At 40.0% G+C, this 22124-nt stretch overlaps 1 protein-coding gene across 1 annotated transcript in view; it reads left to right on the top strand.

Annotated features, from left to right (window-relative positions):
* The window catches only part of LOC109983511 (inactive dipeptidyl peptidase 10-like), a 93092-nt gene that overhangs the window by 54311 nt on the left and 16657 nt on the right, over positions 1 to 22124 (top strand). Inside the window, exons 2-8 of the mRNA XM_029277193.2 lie at positions 2265 to 2376; positions 2929 to 3024; positions 6670 to 6764; positions 7259 to 7333; positions 17851 to 17903; positions 18899 to 18980; positions 21313 to 21433. Coding sequence (XP_029133026.2) covers positions 2265 to 2376; positions 2929 to 3024; positions 6670 to 6764; positions 7259 to 7333; positions 17851 to 17903; positions 18899 to 18980; positions 21313 to 21433 — 634 coding nt within the window. The remainder of the gene's footprint in view (positions 1 to 2264; positions 2377 to 2928; positions 3025 to 6669; positions 6765 to 7258; positions 7334 to 17850; positions 17904 to 18898; positions 18981 to 21312; positions 21434 to 22124) is intronic.

The raw sequence follows: 22124 nt of genomic DNA on the forward strand, positions 1-22124 counted from the left end.
TTGATCATCATTAAATATTTTTTTGGGCCTTTTGCCTTTTATTTGAATAGGACAATAGAGCAAGAAATCAGGAGAGAGAGTTGAAAATTAAGGGGCGGTTGTGGCTCAGAGGTGAAATCAGTCGTCTCTCAACCGGAAGGTCAATTTGTATGAATGGATTAGTAAACACTGATGGATGCTTTATGGTCCGCTTCTGGAGCACCTGTGCTCGATCATGTAAGTGAGGGGCGTGGCTTTTGAGGGAGCAGAGAGGGTAGGGGGTGGGTGTAGACAGAGCTCTGAGGAAATGCTAATTTCAAAATCATGCTAGTTTTCAAAAATGACCAAACCTTCAGAACAGAATACTCACAATCGTGTGGTGGTGGTGTTAAGTCGTCTTTTATATCAATGGAAATGAAACCAGACTTTAAAATGAGCTCACAGTGGTTTGTCCAGCTCCTTGTGGCTCAGGTTCACAGCAGGGGAGGACAAGATTTCATAAATTTCCTGATATGAAAATTGCAAATGTTCAGAAGCTTCATGGCCTCACAGACAGTCAGTGTTTCACGGGAGGTCTATGAAAAATGATCTGATGGAGAAATTGCTTTGGAAAATAATGTTCCCTGATGTGTAATGAGGTTTGCGCCGACTAATGAGGTTAAACAGAAGAGAAAATAAACAAGACAGCACAAAGTGAATGATGTTGAACTTAGACTGGGCCAGAAACCTTCTCTGTAGAAAATGACCTTCCTCCTGTGAGGGATGCAGACGTGTTTATAAGACGAGGTGGAAGATGAAGAGAAGAACCAGGAGGGGATACAAAGTTGGACAGACTCCAGGATATTTATCTTTGAATCTTCCTCCCGATGAAAAACAAGCAGATCCAGAGATACACAGACAGGTTTTTCAGGAGCTTTGGGCTCAGGCCGGATAGATTTATTTATAACACAACTCTGACTCTGCAAATGAAATAGAGCTGCTTTAAATGAAGACAGGGGGGATGAGGAGGCTGAGATATGTCCAGAAATGGGCCTGGTCTGCAGAGAATTGTTGTGTTCTTTTTATCGAGTTCAGCACAGTGAGAACAGCTACGACTACACAAAGCCCCTGGGGTCAGAAGAAGCAGGTTGCATTAAGGAATCATGCTGACAATGCTGAGTAAACCCAGGAAAGTGGAATTTATTCTTTGCCTTTGTTATGTCAAGTCGTAGGTAGTTCAGATTTGGTGCAGGGCAAGGTAAACTCTGCAGGTGAAACATAGCTGTGGAGAATATCAAACATTTCTTAGTCTGTACATGATTTTATATCCATCAAAACACAAAAAGCACAAAGTTAAACATGTTTTGATCTTAATATGCTTTGCTTACTTCTACCTTATAAGGGCAATACTAAGCAAGGCATATAAAATCATAATTCATGTTCAACAACTTCATAACTTACAACCAATAAGCGGTGCAGAGGATCGATTTTTTTTCTTACTCTTATCTTAGGGTATATTAGGTTTTTATTGATATCAAACTAAATTAATTTAATCTGCTCAATTTATCCACTCACAGACACAAACACAAGGAGTACGCCTCGCATTTTGAAAGTTTCATCCGATACTCTGGTATTTATAGAAGTCCAGCAGCAAGCAGCTGAACATTAACATGATTAGAACAAAGCCATGAGATGCTTCAGTTTTGATACGAACAAGGCACCGCAATCGGTGCATTTACGAGAGATATGTACGGACAGTGGACCTAATCTCTCTCTCTCTCCCTCTCTCTCTCTGCTGATGTGATTCTGCTCTCTTGGTTATACTGTCTTTTCTCTCCGCAGGACTTGAGAGGGAAGTTTTTTTAAACAGGAGTTTTGTTATGTTGTATGGAGCCGTGAGGTCCTAGTGCACGCCTGAACTCTTTCGCGCTCTCTCTCATTCACGCAGCAATTTTATGAATAAATAAAACATTTCATAAAAATATACTTGGATGGCCCGCCCAGGTTTCATCTATGAAAAGTGAGGCCTTGCAACTACTTTCATTGAATCACTTTCTATTAGAAGCTGATATTAAATGTTTTGCTACAGTGGCTTCAACTCCAAGTCGTAAAAATACTACAATGGTTCGAAAAGGGAGTTCTGGTTCTCTCAGCTCTAAACAAATGGTGTGAGTTCTCTGTCTTGCTCAAGTGCTTTGTCTGTCTTTATAGATAACCTTTTCACCAACCTTTGTTTGTGTATTTTTTATTTTGGTGTATTGCATGCTTCATTTGTATTGACATGTTTTGTTTCTCTTGTTTTTTAGGACATAGGAGCGATTGCAGCAGATAAAAACTGGAAGGGCATCGGCATCTCCCTGCTGGTTATCATACTGGTGCTCTCTCTCATCGGACTGTCCATTGTTCTGCTGTCAAAAGGTGAGGCTCCCTGCAGATGCATCACAGAAAACAAAATAAAACAAAATGTACTCTAGCAGTGTTTCAAACTCACATGTCCCGTGTTCCGCGTCTGTCTATATTACATCAATATCCTTTCACAGTAGGACCTGTAAGCTGCAATCTCTCCCGTTTGTTTTGCCTTCATTTGCATTTTTATTAATTCAGAGCAACAGTGAAAGTACACAGCAGGTAACCAGAGTCAGTCTGAGACGTATCTTACACACACACACACACACACACACACACACACACACACACACACACACACACACACACACACACACACACACACACACGAGTAAACAGGTTTTAATTGTTTGCATAGAGAAAAATATGAGGATAGGGCAATTCAGAGTGCAGCTGATGTGTTTGAAAACATCTGGATGAGATTAACTTCTGAAACTGTCAGTCAAAAACAAATCTGCTGTATCTTGATACAGGGAGAGCTAATTTAATTTAATTTAATTGTGTTTTCACAGGGGAGACATTGTCTGATATTAAAATGTGTTGTTGTTTTTAAATCTCCTGCAGATGACGGTGGAAAACTCTTTGGATCACAGTTGACCCTAGATGACCTCTTCCAAAGAAACTTCCAGATACATGACCCTGATGCAAAGTGGATCAGTGGTCAGTATGTCAGGAAACAAACAACAACAACTCTGAATCTCTATGAAGGATTGTCTTAAACACTCATTACATATGCCTTTAATGTCGGGAAAATCTTACAAAATCCTGGATTACATTCAACTGCAACACTTTATTTTGATATATTGTCTAATATATGCACGTTACTATACTGCTTGTAGTAAAGTTTTGGCACAGCTTTAATTTTGAAATCTTACCACTGACATAGCTGGTTTGTTGCTTTAATAACAAATGCAACTTAAAGATCAGAAAATATGATGCTCTGCTCCGTGCAAAAAGCACAAACCAAAGTAAACCCTGCAGAGTGCACAGTCAAGAAAGAGGAAAGTATGTGTATTTTATTACTCATTCATCGTCTCTTTGAGCTTATGCACAAAGCTTCACTGATTTCACTTCTACACAGTTCAGAGACAGAAGAATAGAGTAATCAGTGCAGCTATGATACGGGACTGACTTTATACAGATACTCCAGCTGCTACTGTGAAGACAATCACAATGATAGCTGCTGTTTGTTGTGTCCTCTGCTCTGTGACCAAAGAAAACTTTCACCTTCCTGGAGAAATTGCTTTCCAGCAACTGGAGCTATATGACTGATATATCTCATAAGTTGATGATTTGAGTCTGATAAAGCCATTAAAAGCACAAGATGGACACACACATATTTAATCAGTCTAACATAGAAGTTATCAGCTATGTTCAAAATTGTCACTTTTAGGGAAAAACAATTAAATTACAAAGTCAGTCCTATGGCCATGATTCAAAATAGTGATACATGTTAAAATGGAAAAATGCTAAAAATGTTTCCAGTGAAAGACGTAAATGTGTTAGTTTGTCTCAACATGTTTTTCAAATACCTTTTAAGTCCGCCAAGGGCTCCTGGCAGCTGTTTGATCCTGTGATGAGTCATTACTCGATCTGTTTGGACCATAAGGATACAAAAAAGGTCAAACTTGTTCTTCTCCAAAGCACAAATTAATCATACTGTACCAGCAGGTTGTTGACAGGGGCTATTGTTCAACACTATGACTCAGCAGCACCGCGTATTCATACACAGGTGCTGACCTTTTTTGGCCTCCAAACCTCACAGCCCTCGGCTGGTGGCACGTTCCAAAAGATGACCGGTATTTTTCCACAGCTTATGTAAGGCAGGACATATTTTCTTTTCAAATGGTTTAACCAAAAAACATTGTTTTCTGGATTTCTTTGTTGTTGGAAAGTGGAAGGGGATTTGAAGTCATGGACCAAGTTTTGATGTTTTACAAAATGGATTTCAGTTCATAAATGGGATGGAAGGACCCAAAAGCAGAATAGTGTAATTTGATGATTTATTGTGCAAAAGATGACTTATTGGTAATGGCAGGTTTATCTCCATTTAAAGAAGCAGAATATTTTGTCATAGGGTCAGTTCTTGGTACCAGGTCTGGTTTACATTTGATAATATGCTCAGTATCATCCACTAGCGTCTCAGTGGGTATTAACTGTACGGATAAAAACAGACCTGAAGAGAGCAAAAGAGGAATGCATCGGCTTTGATGCCATCCTGGAAGCCTGACAATGATTCAGCTTAAACTAAAGTTGTGGACCAGATATCTACATGCAAGTGCGGCCAACAATCCTGTATTACATGTTGTCTCTTAACACCACCACCTCTATAGCTTCCTGAGTTGCTGGTTGGATGGTTAACAAAGACAACACACGGCAAAGGAAGTCATGGCTAGAAACCCTTTACCGCTTTCTGATGGCTGCACCAGGGAAGCCCCCCAAAAAGTTGGGGATAACCAAGTGTTGGTTAGATGATAGCCAACGGATATGCAGGATTGGTAACAGACAAGCAAAACAGTATCAGGCAGGTAAGAAGGTAGATCTTCTTTCACTGCGAGATCAGGAAACAAAGACAATTACTCCCACACACTTCAGCTACCATGCACAGGAAACCTTGGGTAGATTAACAGGAATGCATGTTGTCAGAATATCTACTCATAGTTTGTAATTCATAGTTTTTCTTCTTCCTTCACCTCTTTGAAAAGAAAGGAAGCCTCTACATTGTTCAGCTTAAACATAACAAAATAAAACAAATGAAATGTAATCTGCTATGAAAACAAAGGTCAGAATGTAAGTGCCAGCTCATCCATGATAAGGATTCCATCCTCCTTTGGGTGTAGCTGATCCCATACAAGACTGAAGAGCTACATAGAGGTTCAAACATCAAGTCCTTTTAAGCCTTAACCTCTAAATTCCCAAACCAAGTCAAGTCAATAGTGAGAGAACCATTTCTATTGTTTCCACCGAGACCACAATCTGAAACGTGTTTTTATCTCAGCACCTCGATATTAAGTTCAAGAGATGTGTAATTTATCAGCCGGTAACAGTGTCAATACTCGGCTTAACAGGGGATTGCCTTTAATTTCTTGGCCTTTATGAAACAGTGGTGAGTCATTGGATAACTGGGACACTTTTAATCACAGCTGAGATTGCTTGTCACCTTTATCCTCGGAGCCTTTATTGATGGAACTGTTGTCAACTCAAAAGGACAGTGCCCCATTTTCCAATTACTTTCTCTGTAAAATGTTTTATATCAACATTGATTCGATACTTGCACAGCATATAAAATATTTAAAAAGGACTGTGGTTTGCAACAATGAGGGTTAAAAAGCTGCTTCAGTCTTTTTGCCTGTTAAACTCAAGCAATCCATCTCCCCTTCATATTTACTTCCCTGTCATTATACTCTAAAGCGTTTTGAATGTAATTAGTCTATATCCCCACTCCGCTGAGATTGATGGCTCAGAGCTGGATCGTTGACATTTACATGAGATGGGACCTTGAGATGATTTCCACCTGTCAGATGCATTCATGGAACTCGGACCTCTGAGGACTGCAGTGTTGGTGTGGAATTAGACTTGAATTATTCCAGGCTCTCCTTTCACTGTTTCTTTAGGGTGAAGTTGAAGTGTAATCTCATTGAGCCCAGTTGTCTCTGACAGATTGTCCTGAATGAGTCTTTGTTGTTGTTGTTGTTGTTGTTGTTGTTGTTGTTGTTGTTGTTGTTGTTGTTGTTGTTGTTAGCTTCTCCTTTCTTGTCAAATACTGTTCTCAGGGAACCATTGGCATTTTTCTTTTGCCTAATCCTTTCCTTGCTTATTGTTTAACGAGTCATTTTGCACTTAAAAAAACGTTTTTTGGGGACATTTTTGCCAGGACATCCCAAGAGAAACAGGAAACATTGGGAGGAGAGAGTTGGGGATGACATGCAGTTAAGGGCCGAGGTCAGATTCAAACCTACGGTCGCTGCAACGAGGGCAGTGGCCTTTGTACATTGGGCATGTTAAATAACCACTGGGCTATACGGTGTTGCAGGAGAAAAGTAAGTCGATCTAAACATTAAATAATTAAAGGTCGTCAAATTCAGAATTCAACAACAAACTGGTGACAAAACTACTTATATGGATAGTCATGGTTGAAGTTGTGATGTTTCTTAAAGAAGAGTAAAATTAACCACAAGGATGGAAGCGAACATCTGATATTCTTCTACACGGATAAATTGTTTCTGGTTCTGTCATTTCAGCTGATGGAATTATCTAAACCTTTTGACTAAAATTAATGAAGTTATTTGTCTGTTTCTGACTCAGATGAAGAAGTCATCTTTCGCAGCTGGGATGGAGACGTTCTAAAAGCCGACATTCACAACAACGAGACACAACTCCTGCTGAAAAACACAACATTCGTAAGTGCTGGTTACAGATGCTGCCTTTGTTATCACATTTCAGAAATGAATCCAGTGGTTATAGGTCATTTTACTCATTTTAATCACAGTAGGTACCACAAAACTAAAAAGTCATGTAGTCCATTAAATGGCAATCATGTTTAGATCACATTTGAAAGAATATTGCTTGGATTTTTATCACCGTAATCTCTGGTAGATAACATGACCTCAGATTTGTTTGTCTTGTTCATTTTCTGAACATCATACCTTACTGTTACCATGGAAACCTGCTTTGCCCTGGGCAGGTTCTGTGACCTGCTGATGTGGACTGAAGTTTCAGTGTAACTTTTTACTCTGATCTTAGTTTATGAGGATGCTTCTGGGCCTGCAATGAGACAATTACGTGTTTGCCAAGTGTTGCTATTAAGTATTAAGTTTAAACAGCTGGAGGAATGAAGTGATTTGTTGTGAAATCAAAGAAAACGATCTGACTGCCTTTCTATTTCTTCCCACAGGCAACTTTTAAGGCCTCAAAGTTTGCAGTTTCTCCCGATCTGAACTTTGTTCTTCTGGGATATGATGTCAAGCAGGTGAGGACCTCTTAATATTCCGGTTGCATATTCTGGCACTGGTGTCAGGCTTGGGGCTGCTATACTGCAGAAAGTTTACAGTTCATGAACTAAAAATGGAAATGTGACCAGCATGGAGATATTTTATCTGTCTGCTCAGAGTCTGTGAGTTTAAGCCAACATCGATCCAGCAAAAGGGCATGAGTTTAAGAAATATGAGGAGGAATGCTTTATCTGTGAGAATAAAACTGGGGCACATACCACAACATACCCCGGGCTGTTCAATCGACAAGTTTTCATGTGTCAAAAATGAATTTTAAAACATGGAGAAAGACAAACACTTAGACCCATGTGTTTCCATAAACATTGATAGTTTCAGGCTCTGTGTTTTGTTGAACATGGCAGGTTTAACATTGGATAGCATCTGTAGACGATCACATTGTTGCAGGTGCACATACTCTGTTATCACTAAGTACACCTATATCTTTACAAGTTGCACCATGGGTCGGGGGGCTTCCCCTAAAGGAAGGGCTACCTGTGACCAAAGAGTTTCCAAGTCTACTTGTACTTTCTAAATAAAGACTTGATGGTGTGTGTTCAAGGGCTGAGGAGGAAACATTGCTAACACAATGCGCCTTGAAAATATACACTTTAAAACCACAAAGTAGGAAACAATATAAATGGACATGAAATGGTAAAGGGGTCAGAAACTGTGACTGACATTTTTAACATGCAAGCGGACCACGATTGATTGTTCTATTCACCAATCTGATTCTTTGAATATCATGACACAGCAATCACACAAAGACATGGAGGGATAAACCAAACACTCTCTGCTGTTGGTCTTGGTTTCTTTCTCATGTTGTGTTTGCATATTTTAATCAGGTACATTTATTCTGAAGGAAGGTGCTTGAAAGTGTTTTTAACATTTGTACAATATTTCGAGTTGAATAACCAGAAGAGAGAATGCTCTGTGATTTTTGAAAAGCATTTCAAAAAGGTTAGCTTAGAAGTGAAAGCACATTTATTGAATCTGAAGTGCAGATTCCTGCATGATGATTTCTACAATCCTACAATTCATTTAGCAGAGGCTTTCATTCAAAGCGACATACATCAGAGAGTAAGAACAACACAAGCAAGGATCTAGAGAGGAAGAAACAACGTCAGGAAATGCAAACAAACAGCTTTAAGTCCAATCAGACACACAGGTGGTGACAGGAAGTGACCAGAGTTGCTGACAGGAAGTGACCAGAGGCAAAGCACAACATTGATAGCTGTTCTGGAGAGCTCTGGAGAGATCTTTTTGTCTTTATGGGCAGCTGTCTTTAATGTAACTTAACAAAAACACACTGGACTGTCCTGTAATGAAACGGTCCTGTAGGTCGATGTTAAGACGGGTGGCCCTAAAAACTGTGTCAGTGTCAGTTGTCTTTGCTTTAAACAAGTCAGATGAATGAATCCAAAAAGCCTCACTGTTTCATACGACAAAGAGACAAGGAGCTATAGCTGTCAGACTAAGCTGACCCAGAATCCCAGAGTAAATGTAGTTAAGCGGCAGATTTAATTTGCTTGTTTTCTTTAAAGCAGACTCGAGTAGCTTGGGACTTTAGAGCTCCCCTGAGATGTTTGTGTGAGGCTCGTATCTTTTTTTATCAAAGACGGTTTGTAGCATGGGCGTTCATCTTTTGTTCTGTTGATTCAGTCAGAACTCTTAAATGCCCAAGAGTCACATTACACTGTTTTACTTCTATGAGAGTCTGTATTTTTGGATCTGGTCTGATATTATTCATAGCTTCCATGTGACGCCCCCCCCAGTGGGTAAGAAAGTTCTACTCTTGTACGCTATGGAGAAGATATAGTTTTAGTAACAACCTACCGGTTTTATCTTCTTTCCTTTTCAACATTAGACGAAGAGTTGTTTTTAAATTGGATGCACTGACTGACGAGGATAAATTCCAGGGTTGTACTTCTACTGAATCCCATCTGAGAACGAAAATCCAGAGAGAACGACATAGGCAGAATTATCGACCCAGCCAAATCCAAAATGCACAAAGCCGTCTGTATCTGTGTAGGCTTTCATACTGGCTGTGGTGTAAGGGGAAGGATTCTTAAATTAATATATGTAAACATCGACAAAGTTCACTTCCTGTGAGGACTTTGCTGTGTTTAGAGATATTCCCCTGTGTGCTTGAATTTATTATCAATATCTCATTTTTTCTGCGGACATCAAGCAATGTTAATGTGGATCGTTTAGAAGAGATGGTAAATTAAGAAGCCCGTGCTGCAGCTTCACTAATGTTCAATTTGCAGCTATTGCATCACCATACAGTGTCAAACACATGTTAAAGGAAGTAAAGTACAATAAAAACTCACCATATGTTAGACACACTGAATGGACAGCTGGTTAAAGCTGAATTCCATTTCTTTATTTAAATACAACAAGCAGGCACTGAAATGAAAACAAACACACCGAGAGCTGGTGTGCAGGTACATTCATTTGTTTGATGAAGTTAAATACAAATGACTTTTATCTACAAACCAAATAGGCTATCAGCATGAGGCATGATTAGTAACCTTTTAAATGGCGCATGTCAATTTACAGTATCTGTCGGCTCCCATTGCTAAAACACATTCTACAATAAGGAAACAGACATAACTATTATATTGTTGGATATATTAGGCTATGCATTTTAATAAAAACACTGCAAAAAAAGAGATAACCGATGTTCCTCCTCCTCTCTGCGACTGGGTTTGTTTCCCCGACATAGAGGAAATGATTGAACAACACACACACACGCACGCCAAAAACAACAACAACAAAAAAAAACACGGCTATCTATGGGCATGACAAACTATATAGCCTGCAAAAATAACTGCAGAACTCCATAACGCGAACAAGCAAACAGATGAACAAATGAACGATCGGCACCTTGGACAGCGCCGCGGCACGTGATGCACATACCTGCAGCAAAAGTGCTCAACCTTTACGGTGCACTTCCCCCTCACAGGGTGCCTGCACCCCTCGCAGGAGACAATGATCATGTTTTTCTTGCAGTGCGTGTTTGTCTGACACTGCCTCCTTTTCAGCTCTCTGATGCTGTGGCTCAGTGGGCACCGACGTCAGACTGGCCTTGACACGCAGGTGTTCCTCTCTCTGTTCCTTTGCCAGCTCAAGAATGAGCATGTATCTATCTGTCTATGGTCTCTATCTATCTGTCTGTATATCCTATCTATCTGTCGCTCTTTGTTAAATCCTGTGCATATATATGAAGTCTATAAATAGAAACAATAGCGAAGTGCAAAAAAAATCCAGGGAAATGTATTATTTTCAACTGCCGTCAATATGACGGCGGCCGCGGTTAGAGGTATAAATGCTCAGAAATCTTGTGTTTTATTTTAGTTACACATAGGCTTCAGAAAACATACAGGACACATATTTAAGAAAAGTCATATAGGATGAGAGGCTTGTAGTTTTTATTTAAAAAGAGTTATTTGTATTATAAAAACCCAAACCATCAGACCCAGACGGTCTTGGTGGTTCTAGTGTTAAAAGAGGTTTTTAACATTCATCAATTATTTTTGCTTGATTCTGCTCTGGATTTGTGAAAAGCAGTGCAAATAGATTTGCTAATAAGTGAAAGCACATTCATCGAAGCTCGAGTGCAGATTCCTGAGAATCTCTCTGTCCTTGGAACGCCTCGGAAGAAACATCTTCTCTTTGGTTTTCGTTCATTGCACAGAGGACAAACGTAATAACACCTGCTCGATCAAATGCAACACAGCAGCCTGCTTTTTATATTCTCAATGAATGAAACAAAAGACATTCTGGGTCTTAAACTTGATTTTTTTTTACTAAATAGATTTTTCTCCTAACACATTTTTTTTCTCTTGCCTCTGACTAACCCTAACCCTAACCCAGCCTGACCTGATGTTTACAGTCAGCTGTAGAGCTGGCACAAAAGATGCTTGCTTGGTATGCTTGTCCTTTAGCAAGAATTTTTGGACATACATCACCTGTTCCCCCTGTAACATTGTGCACATAGCTGAAACTGTTTAACAACAGATGGTTTCAAATGACATCTGCCACATACATTAGAGTAACAAACACATTCTTTGATCCTTCTTTCATTTACTTTTCAGTTTCTGGTTTTGAAAGAGGATAAAGAAAAAGCCTCCACCCTCCAAACTATTTGGAAACAGAGTATCTCTCCCCTGCAGCCCCACGCACAGCGCTTTGACATGTGCAGAAATCCCAAACTTGACAGACTGCCATGCAGAATTACGGCTGCTGAAGCTGTGACTGGACAATCACAGTTCAGAGACGGCGTTTAGAAAACTGTCATTGTCGATTCTCAATGGAGGCCGAGCTGAGGATCAGCGCTCTAACCCCCCAACGGTCCCAGCATGTCTAACTCTGAAATGGCAATATCACAAAACAAACACTGCGCTTTGTGCTGTGGCCAGCCGCTGCAGGTTTGCTTCTCCATTTAACATTGTGTTTGCTAAGTGTTGACAATGGGGTGGAGGTTTGCTCTCACACACGTTTATCAGAACCATCAGCCTTGTGTTGGCCGGTGCACAGCTGCAAAGCCTCATGAGAATTTCCACTATTTCAGCTCTTTCAATTGTTGGGAGCACATTCAGATTCATTGGAGGAGCTCGTTTCTTTGTGTTTTCTTCCCACTGATATAATTCAAATTACTGCAATGCATAAAACTCAGCATTTTGTATTTCTGGCCAAAGACTGCAGGGGAGCGAGACCGAGGCTTTGGCTGCTCTCATGTAAAATGCATCCATGTGCACAAAGGCTCTGCCAGCATATCTGTGCAAGCAAGAGAAGTCCACTTTCTCTGTCACTGTTGCATGCACTGATTATTTATTTTATCTGGTTACATTAATATTTATTAATATTAATATTTAGACATATTATATAATATTTTTGTTTTAGACATAAAAACATGGTGGAAATTCACATCAAGCTTAAGTAAAGACGTATGGTGCTCTCTTTCACTTATCAGCTCTGTTAGGCCTTTTCTTTAACACAATAAACTAAAATACAAAAATAAGTATGTGGTATGATCGATGTAGTTGCTTGGATTATATTAATTGTGGGATTAGTTAGTTCTGATGGTCTCACTACATAGCAGCCTCTACCATCAGGGTGTGAGTGTGTAGACATGAGGTGTAAAAGCGCTTTGAGTAGTCGGAAGACTAGAAAATAAATATACAAGCTCAAGTCCATTTACTATTTACTTGGAAAAGCTGAGACACAGCGCAGACGGTGGACGCACACATCAGCTGCCGTGGCAGAGCGGAGACGGACCAAACATGTATGTGGTGGAATTTAGCAGCCACAGTGTTCCAGCTTTAAACCTTTTTTAGTTTTAAAAGAAGGAACTTAAAAAGAAAAAAACACTTAAACAAAAGGTTAAGTAAAGGTTGGAATTTACTCAGTTTTGTTCTGTCTTCTGTGTCCAAAATGAATACATCAAAAGATTAATAACCTTTGCAGTAGATGTTTCTGGTGCAAAGTGCTGCTAATAATTGAGACATTTGTGTTTACCTGAGTTGATTAACTCCATTCATTCTCTAAATGCACCTTCAGAATGAAAGTACAGCAAATGCTGATTCTCAAAGACGTTCATTGAAATGAAAATAACACCAAACACAAACCTTCTTTGCTCATTTTGTAAGTGTGTGTCTCCAAAGGTACATGCACATTTTTGCTGTGAATTTCTTCAATTTCTTCTTTGAGATTTCTAAATAGATTGTTTACTGCCTCTGAATTTTAAAATATTATACACAATAATCCCCATTCTCAGTCCCTGCATCAGGCCTATCACTGACTCATTGTGTCCTTTGTGTTATCGTAGTGTCACATTTGGAGATATGAGCACAAACTGTGCAGCGGAGATAAAGGACTGTGGTCTCTAAGGTGTGGATCTAAAGATAGAAACAGGCTGTGCTCACAAACCCGAGAACTCATTAACATTGCAGCGTACACGGGGCAATTGTTAACGTTGTTGTGATTACAGAGAGACAGATAAAACTCTGCTTCTGTTGTTCTTTTCAGCACTGAAACATCTGAAATGGACCCTGGAGCTGACTGTGATTGAAACATTCTCGCTCTTTAAATTGGAAATTCATTTGTCCACTGGTTGTGATAAGCTGCTAATCAGGGGCTGCTTTGTACGGACATGACTTCATAATGATCAGTCAGTGAAGCCACGTGAAATCCAGCAAAGAAGAACTCCTGTTTTATATGTGAGGAAATGTTGATGACATCATTAAATACAACCTTCACAGTTAAGTCCCGTGTCCACCTAGCATTTTTTTTTCTGAGGGCCAGCGTCTTCTATCAGTTGTTTTCAATGAGTAAAGAGCTGTTAAAAATTGATCTTTAGCTGAGGGGAATGGACTGGCTCCACTGTATTCATTATTTCACTTAGGGCCGTTTTGTAATTTTGTTATGCTAAGGCTACAGAGGAGCGCAGAAGAATGTGGCCGCCTGGAGAAAAAGTGCAGCGTCTTTTCTATCGAGCGCTCTGCCTTTTTTGTGCGGCCGATCAGAGCGCTCAAGTTGAAAATCTTTCAACAGTTGTAGGATGAGTAGAGGTTGGTCATGAAGAGGAGTACAGGGTACTCTATCAGGGACTTTGTGGACTGGTGTGACCGAAACAATCTCCAGCTTTACATGATAAAGACTAAGGAGATGGTTGTGGATTTTGGAAGGAAGAGAGCCGGAACCATCACCAGTTAATATCCAAGGTACTGAGGTGGAACTCGTCTCCAGCTACAGATACCTGGGAGTACAGCTGGAGAGAAAACTGGACTGCATCGCCCACTTGGAGGCGCCGTACAAGACAGGACAAAAGCCGGCTTTGTTTTTTGAGAGGGCTGAGGTAACATCCGGAGGCCTCTTCTGTGCAACTCTTCTCAGACTGTTGTTGCTATGTGACATGTTCTTTGGTGTGGTGTGCTGGGGAGAGGGGGGGGCTCGCACGGCAGACAAAAAACAGAACCAACAAGCTCATTAGGAAGGCCAGCTCCATCATTGGGACTGAGTGGAAAACCTTCAGCAGGTCACAGAGGCAAGAATGCTTTAGTTTTTATGTAATGTCTTGACTGTGATTGCAGCCGCTTTGACGGTGTAATTTCCTGTAAAGGATTAATAAAGTATCTCTCTATCTAGACAAACAAATGGGACATATAAAAACACAGTACTTGAATAATTGAAATGATTCCTCGAAGGAGCTCAACAACACAATACATTCTGCGATAATCCTCTATTTCTCTTTCTTTATTATATACCTTAAAATTAAGCAAATAAATGCAATAACGACGATCAGGTTCTAATCTTCATCAATATGGAAATCTTTAAATTAAACAACAATTTTCTTTCTTCTCTATAATGAATCATTGAATAATTGGCTTGATTCTTAAGAGTTAGTCCTTTAATTTACTGTGATAAAGTCCCCTCACTTCCATCTGCTTTCTCTAGAAGACTGAACTGCCGTGCTGACTGCATATACAGCTGCACTTTGTGACAGAAGAAGTGCGCGATACAGTAGATTAAAGGTGCGGGAGGAGGGGGGAATTTTTTGTCTTGAAATAGAGTTTGGTGTTGATCACAAAGTGTTCCTTTGCCCACAAGTTCTTTTCTTTACTCTTCCTGCGGGTTTATGCCGGAAAAGAGAGTGGCAGCTGTGACTTTGTTAGGCAGAAAAAACCCTGCATGAGACTTGTATGCTTTCATGCAAGTATTTCTGAAACAGAAGATGTAACACTTCTCATTTATCACCCCAGAAAAACCTTGCTGTCCTGCGTGGCCGATACCGGCGAAATTGCTTGTTGCAACTCACGCTCTGTGCCTTCCCCGCTGTTCTGTTGTATAATTTCATGGCTGCAGGAACATCTCGGTGTCAGAGCATGATAATGAGCTCGGTGAGCCTGATGGGATGGAGATGGCGGAGCTTCAGAGGTGCTGTCTCCTCCTGAGATGGACGGAGCAGATGTGTTCATCATCAGAGTGACAGTCTGGATCTATGGAGAGTAATGGCCTGCTGCTGCTCCGCTGTCTCCAGTTGTCTTCTGAATTCATCATAATCATGCGAGCTCTGTGCTGAAGTATACTGCTGCGTCAAAGGTTTTCATAGATCTGTTTTTTTTAACGGCTCAGGTACCCTGTGTGCAGGTTTTAAAGGGCATTATCGATAACCGTAATTATTGAGGAGTTGCAAAGTGCTGACTGTTGTAATCAGTGATGAGTGGTTTAATAAGGTTTTATGATCCCTGCACTACAACTAACACTTTAATAAGTACGAACTGAGACCTTAGTGGGGGTAGAATGTGTTTATCTTTCATCTCAAAAGATAATTTTCCTTTTTTTTTAAACGAAACAAAGAACTACAACACAACATTTTGTCCTAAATTGAATTGATTGCAACCCTTATTTTCCTGATTCTAACTATACATGAATAAATGGAACTTCAGCACTATCCACCTGATTTACTAATAATGTATTGCAGCTGCTAATAGCTTCAAAATGTGTGCATCAATTGCTCCCGCTATTTTATCCATCTCAATTCACAGAGCATATAACGCTAATGATATTCAGATGCTCCAGTGAATACTCCTGCTGCGTTCTTACATCAGCTCACTATGAATACACGGAGGAATTCTAACATGGGGCTGACGAGATGAACTCTGGATGAAGTCAGAGTGAAAAATGTGGCTATGTCCATTCACATACAGACGATATAGACGGCTGAAAAGTTGGGAACCCCTGATCTAGAGAATAAGGCAGTGGATAGAGTTAGAAAACAGGGCGAGAGAGAGAGAGAGAGAGAGAGAGTGGAGCCTAATAAAACAGGTACAATATATATAATATTATATGTAACTTACGTCTGTTAATATCACCACCACACTCCACCAACAAACACAGCGCTTCTCTCTAAATCAGTCTGTCACTCTCTCCACATCTCTAAAAATCCACCCCCGTATGTGTCACCCATCAATAAGAGCCCTATCAAGGCGTCGCCGTCATCACAGAGCTGTCGCCAGTGAGCGGCGTCTGCTGAACGATGTTGACGTCTTCTTTGAAGGAGAGAAAGAGGAGCAGTCAAGTCACTATTTTTTTGTTTTTTCTTCTTCCTGTTGAATTTTCGTTTGTTCAGTGAAGAGGGGAGTCCCAATCAGGAGGGAATGCTGTGAGGATTCCTTTCTGTGTAAAAAAAAAAAAAAGATCTTTAGCTGCGGGGAATGGCCTGGCTCACAGTATTCATTATTTCACTCAGGGCCGTTCTTACTGTGCTGTAATTTTGTTATGCTAATACTGCAGAGGATTAGCATGCAGGGACACTCAGGTGATAAAATATTGTCTCAGTGAATCCTAAAAAAAAAAGCTTGTGTGCAGGTATTCTCTGGTCGTTTCTTTGCAAATGCTGAAGAAAAATGTGAAAATGATGAAGTGAGTTTTATGTGCTGGATAATGACTAATATTTCAAGCTTCAATACACAAAAAACTAATCTTTCATAATCTTAAAGGATCAACCTGTAAGATATCTACTGACTGAAATGATAAAGTGACCTTACTATATGATCAGACATTAAGGAAACATGCTATGTTGAAGTGTTGGCTTCTCTGACAACAATGCAGCAGCCAGTATGTCCTCCTTCTAACTTTAGATTCTGGTCCTGAATGCTCTGGATTTGTTTGGACCAGAGAACGTAGGCGGTTTTAAGGCAACCCCCTCTGTTTTGGACGACCCTCTGTTTGCCAGATACAAGACCAGTTATCAGGTCAAACCAACAGGTGTTGCAGTGATGGAAGCGGGTCAAGAGAACTGGTTCAGATAGAAGTGATTGTACCCGACCTAAAAAGCCTCTGCATGTTTCTAATAAGCTCCACGAGCAGAAACGTGCTCAAACTAGGATCAATATTAGAGATGCTTTTGAAAAATGGAGAGAGGTTAGAACACAGAAAGGTTTACAGACCTATACAGAGCTGGATAAACACTGAACCTGCTTGAACATCGACTCGACCGGCCCCCTCTGATGTTTTGAATTTGGACTGCAGTACCCATTCTAAACACTAGGTGTCAGAGTTACTTATTGCTCCTTTAAATGAACTCTTCAAGTAAATCAAAATATCCAGTTATTTAAAGTGTTGCTTTTATTTTCTGTGAAGTTAATTTTTGAAACAGCAGATTAATAAAGAAAATTCATCCATCGAATTGTTTAGACACACAGCGTGGTCACACTTAAGGCTTTGTTGCCACAATTAAAAATGGAATCGCTTCACAAAACATAATAAAGGAATTCCTCTCCGATAGTTTAGCATTGTGTGTTTTTGTATTGTTATCAGAGACTAACACTGTGTGAAGAATATTTGCTCTGATGATTAATTTTTGATTAATTTACTGTATTAGTCACAATTATCTTCTTGGCTGGTGCAGTCCTAATTTATTCATGAGAACAGAACAAAACTCTATTCATCACAACAGTCAGATTGTTTTTCTTGTGCTTTGTTTTTAAAGGTGTATCAGCACTCTTTCTTGGCATCATACCTGATCTACAACCTCTTCACAAGGTGAGTTAACAAAGAATTTAATCTGAAGTAATGCGGCCCACAATGAGATCATTGACATTTAACTTAGGGCAAAAAATGCTGTTTCAAAATGTTTAGTGTTTCTTTAGATATTTAATTAGTAATAGCAGCCAAATCCTATTTTATTTGTGGCAAGGTTTTTGTACTTCACCTTCAAACAACTCACGTGTGTATGGTTTAAAATATTTAGTTTGTGGTTGGCGTGCAGGCTCTGATCTCATCCCTCCTCACAGTTTAAATTTGAGAAGTGATGGGATGATATCTTAAACCCCCTAGTTGGAGCATACATGTGGATGCTGGGGTGGTGGTTGGCTGAGCGAGAATGCAGTACTGGTGCAGGTCAGAGCTGATGATGCAAGAGAAGAGGGAGAGACCGGAAGTCTTGCAGCTTAAATAGACCGCTGGTTCTTGCTAAAAATCCACTCTGATCCTGTATTTGATCATTCATATAAACCCCTCTATTTCAGCCCTGCTCAGAACAGGCTGTTTCTGTGTCTGTAGCTTTAAATGTAAATAATCTGTGTCTGACCACGCCACCTCTCTGGAAGGGCTTTGGTGTCTCAGGCTTTCTCGCTCCATGTCCTATTGTTTAAGTTGAGAAGGCAGACTCACAAGGCAGATCAAACACCTAGCTGTGGGAGTGCCACCCACCTGGGGGAGGGGTCACTGCCCTTTGTGATGTCATGAAGGGAAAATCTCCAAACAGCCTGTTTGAGCACACATTTTCTGAAAAGTGGAGCAGGCAAAAGATGGAGAGGATTTTCTCATCATCGGGGGGGTTTGTAGACTGACTAGGAACACATATTAATGTTAGAGTGACATGGTGAAGTGTATTTTGCAGAATATGTGACCTTTTAAGGTTATACACAAAGGTTTTGAACTCTAATGTGAAGTAAATGTATCTCTCCTGGTTTTTAAAACAGATGTAATGTTTACTACTTCTTGTGTAAATTTTAAATAATTTGTCCTTATATCAGAGAGGTGCGAGAGCTGAACCCTCCTGAGGTGTCCGATTCAGTCCTCCAGTTTGCCTCATGGGGCGTTCAAGGTCAGCAGCTGGTGAGTAGTCGAGTCCAGGTTCAGCTTTCAGAGCAGATTTTTTAAATTAAAACAAACGCTGTCTTCAAAGCTTCTCCCTCATTTCTTCACACTTTTCCCACTCCTCCCATCCTGTTTCACAAGCAGGGACAGAGGCAGCAGTACACCAGTACTAATAAACAACATTCAGTGATCAGTTTTTAAGTAATGATATGCATCTCAAAGTTGATATGGTTATTGTCTTCTTCCTTTTGGAAGGTCTGCTGCCTCTCTTTCAGTTGTAATCCTGCGACAACACTCCGTTCAAAAGCGCCCTGAGTGTGCGGGGCTGTCCCTCTTCCCGCACGTGCTGGCCGGCCTAACAGTGGGACAGGGAGGGGATCACTTGAATTAAAAACCTGTATGAAAAATGTTTGAGCCTCTGAGCGAATCATAAACCTGAAGGAAGTGCCATGTGAACACAGAGCCGAGAACAACAAACCAAGAGAGAGTTTTCAGTTCCTCTCTTTTAGGGAAGTCTTAACTCCACGATTTTGCTATATTAAAATCTGAATGTCGCACATTCTTACTTTAAAGGAAAGACACAATCCAAAATGAAGATGTATCTATATCTTTAAAACCAGATGACACACATTGTGTAGTTTAATCCTGTAATAAACAGTCACACATGTCCCGTGTGTAAAGAGAGTTATTGTAACGTTTGCATGTTTACAGCTTCAGAAAGTCACCTGACCTAAGTTAATTCTCAGGTTTGGATATAAATAAATAACTAAATCCATCTTACACCAACAGTTGTCTACATCAGGCTGTAGACACTAACTAAATCACTTTTGGTGAAACTACTGTACCTTGTCAGTCGATGTCAGTCATTGGCTTCTCACAACACTGTCCCTTTGCTTGTCAACAAATGCACTTTGTCTGTGGGGGGAGTACAGGGGAAGGCATAACAGCCCTGTTTGTTTTACGACAGTGCAGAAGCACTGAGAGGCTTTTGGTTGGCGCCAAAGCGCACCAAACTGAATTTCCTACAAATTGCTTCTTTAAAGAAAAAAAAAGGAAAGGCAGATTAAAACTGTGCATCTCCTCCCTCATTTCCTTGTCTCCAAGTATTACCTACTTACCAAAAACTTGTTCTGCAGAAATGCCGAGGGATAAATTCACACCTCTGATGTGGAAATGTCTCTGTCTGCTTACATTCTGAGAAAATGTAAAGAGCATTCAGATGAACCTGTTTTTAACAGTGTCTGCTAATTTAAAGAACAACAACAGTAAACTCAATTATTGAGAAATAATCTGCAGATTTTTATGATTAAAGTTTGATAAAGCTGCTGCTTAATAACTGCTTATTTTGTCTCCTATTTTAAAAAGAATAAAGCGGGCTCCATGCAGAAAGGTGAAAATCAATGTTTAATTAAATATCTCATGCAATACTGTGTAATGTATAATCCATTGTAAACGCTGAATCCTCTGTGCTCCGAGGTAAAGGCTGATCAAAGGCCGTGTCTGACAGACCCAAACCTAAACTAAACAGTTATTTTAAAGAGAGACCGGCAACAGCTGCAGATATCAAGCTGTCTCTGGGAGACATCTCGTTGGGTGACTAAAGCTATCTTTGTGAGTAATTCCTCCACCGTGCAGAGTTTTTATGCATAGAATAATCAGTCCATTATTTTCTCCTGCGCAAGACAAGGAAAGTAATTAACCATTTGATAGCATACTTATCTCGTTTCCTCAGTGTTTCCACCTGCCCTCGGTGAAGGCGCTTCTTCAGGAAGCCCCACAGCAGTGGGTCAAAATGCTAATGACAGAGAGGGATTCATTACTCATGAACTCTCCCTGCATATTCCCACTCTGTTATCAGAAGAGATGAGCCACTTACTGAATGTGTTGTCATCAATGAGCAGGTTTTTTCTGTGTGATCTGTTCTCAGTCTGTCAACAGAGATGTCCCTATAGTCCTTCTGTGCTGTGCTGAAACTTCTTAAACCAGGACTTTATTTCACATATGTTGTGGTCGTACTGACTTATAGGGATGACGAGTTTTAGATGAGAGGCCGTCATTGCTGCAACTTAACTTTTGAAGACATAGGTGTTCAATCAAAGTATGTCCACTAATATTATTTTTTTAGTCACTGACAGGCTTGTTTTCATTTATATAACAACTATGGAAAGTGTCCCTTTTAAGAAAAAGGCCTTTTTTCTTAAGACCAATTTTTTCTAGCTGATGTTGTCTTTCTTCTGTTGAATGTATTTTGTCTCCAGAAAGCTGTGTGCGTGTGTTACACGTGTTACATATGTTGCTGTTATCACATTCTATGGTGGTGTTCATTTCATAACCTTTCTTTCTCCTGCAGGTTTACATATTTGAAAACAACATTTACTACAAAACAGATGTTCAGAGCAGCTCGTGGAGGCTCACGTCCTCAGGACAGGAGGGGCTCGTCTTCAACGGCATCACAGACTGGCTGTATGAGGGTAAGAGAGACTGCAGAGTCATCAAGTCTGAAATGTTGGATCAGGGACGGTTGGTTTAAATGATATAAAAGATGAGAAAATTACCCAAATAACAAACAACTCATTCTTACCAGAAAAACACTGGATATTCCTAAATGGGCATTTATTACAGCCCAGTTTCTGTGGTATCCTCTTCCGTTCACTTTTGTTGTTTTAAGTGATTGACAGGTGTCATGGCACACCCCCCTTATTTACTGATCATTCAGGCTCAATTAATTCAGCCCACAGGCCACCGACTTTTGATCAGTGACACATCTGTGGCGTTACAGACTGTAGAAATGCTCAGAAACTAACTTAGCATCTCTAAAAAAGTTATTTATATTTATATATATATATATATATATATATTATAAATAGTTATACATATTTTTCACTAAACAAGAAACATAATGGATTGTTTTGTAAGTTAAATGACCATTATTGCTACCCTAATTATGTTAGCCTATTAATGGTAATATAGATAAAGCGTTAGCTTCAAGTTTAAGAACTGGGATGTACATCCCATCCCACCTGTGAGAACCCCCACCCGCAGCTGCCACTTTGTTGGACCTAGTTGAATGTTCATTTGAATTTCTCCATCTTTTAAATGAACTATGGCATTCATCACATCCCATTTGGAGCAGTGCAAATCAATTTATAATAAATCAATTAA

Source organism: Labrus bergylta, chromosome 13 (genome assembly GCF_963930695.1).
Source record: "Labrus bergylta chromosome 13, fLabBer1.1, whole genome shotgun sequence".
Lineage (NCBI taxonomy): Eukaryota > Metazoa > Chordata > Actinopteri > Labriformes > Labridae > Labrus > Labrus bergylta.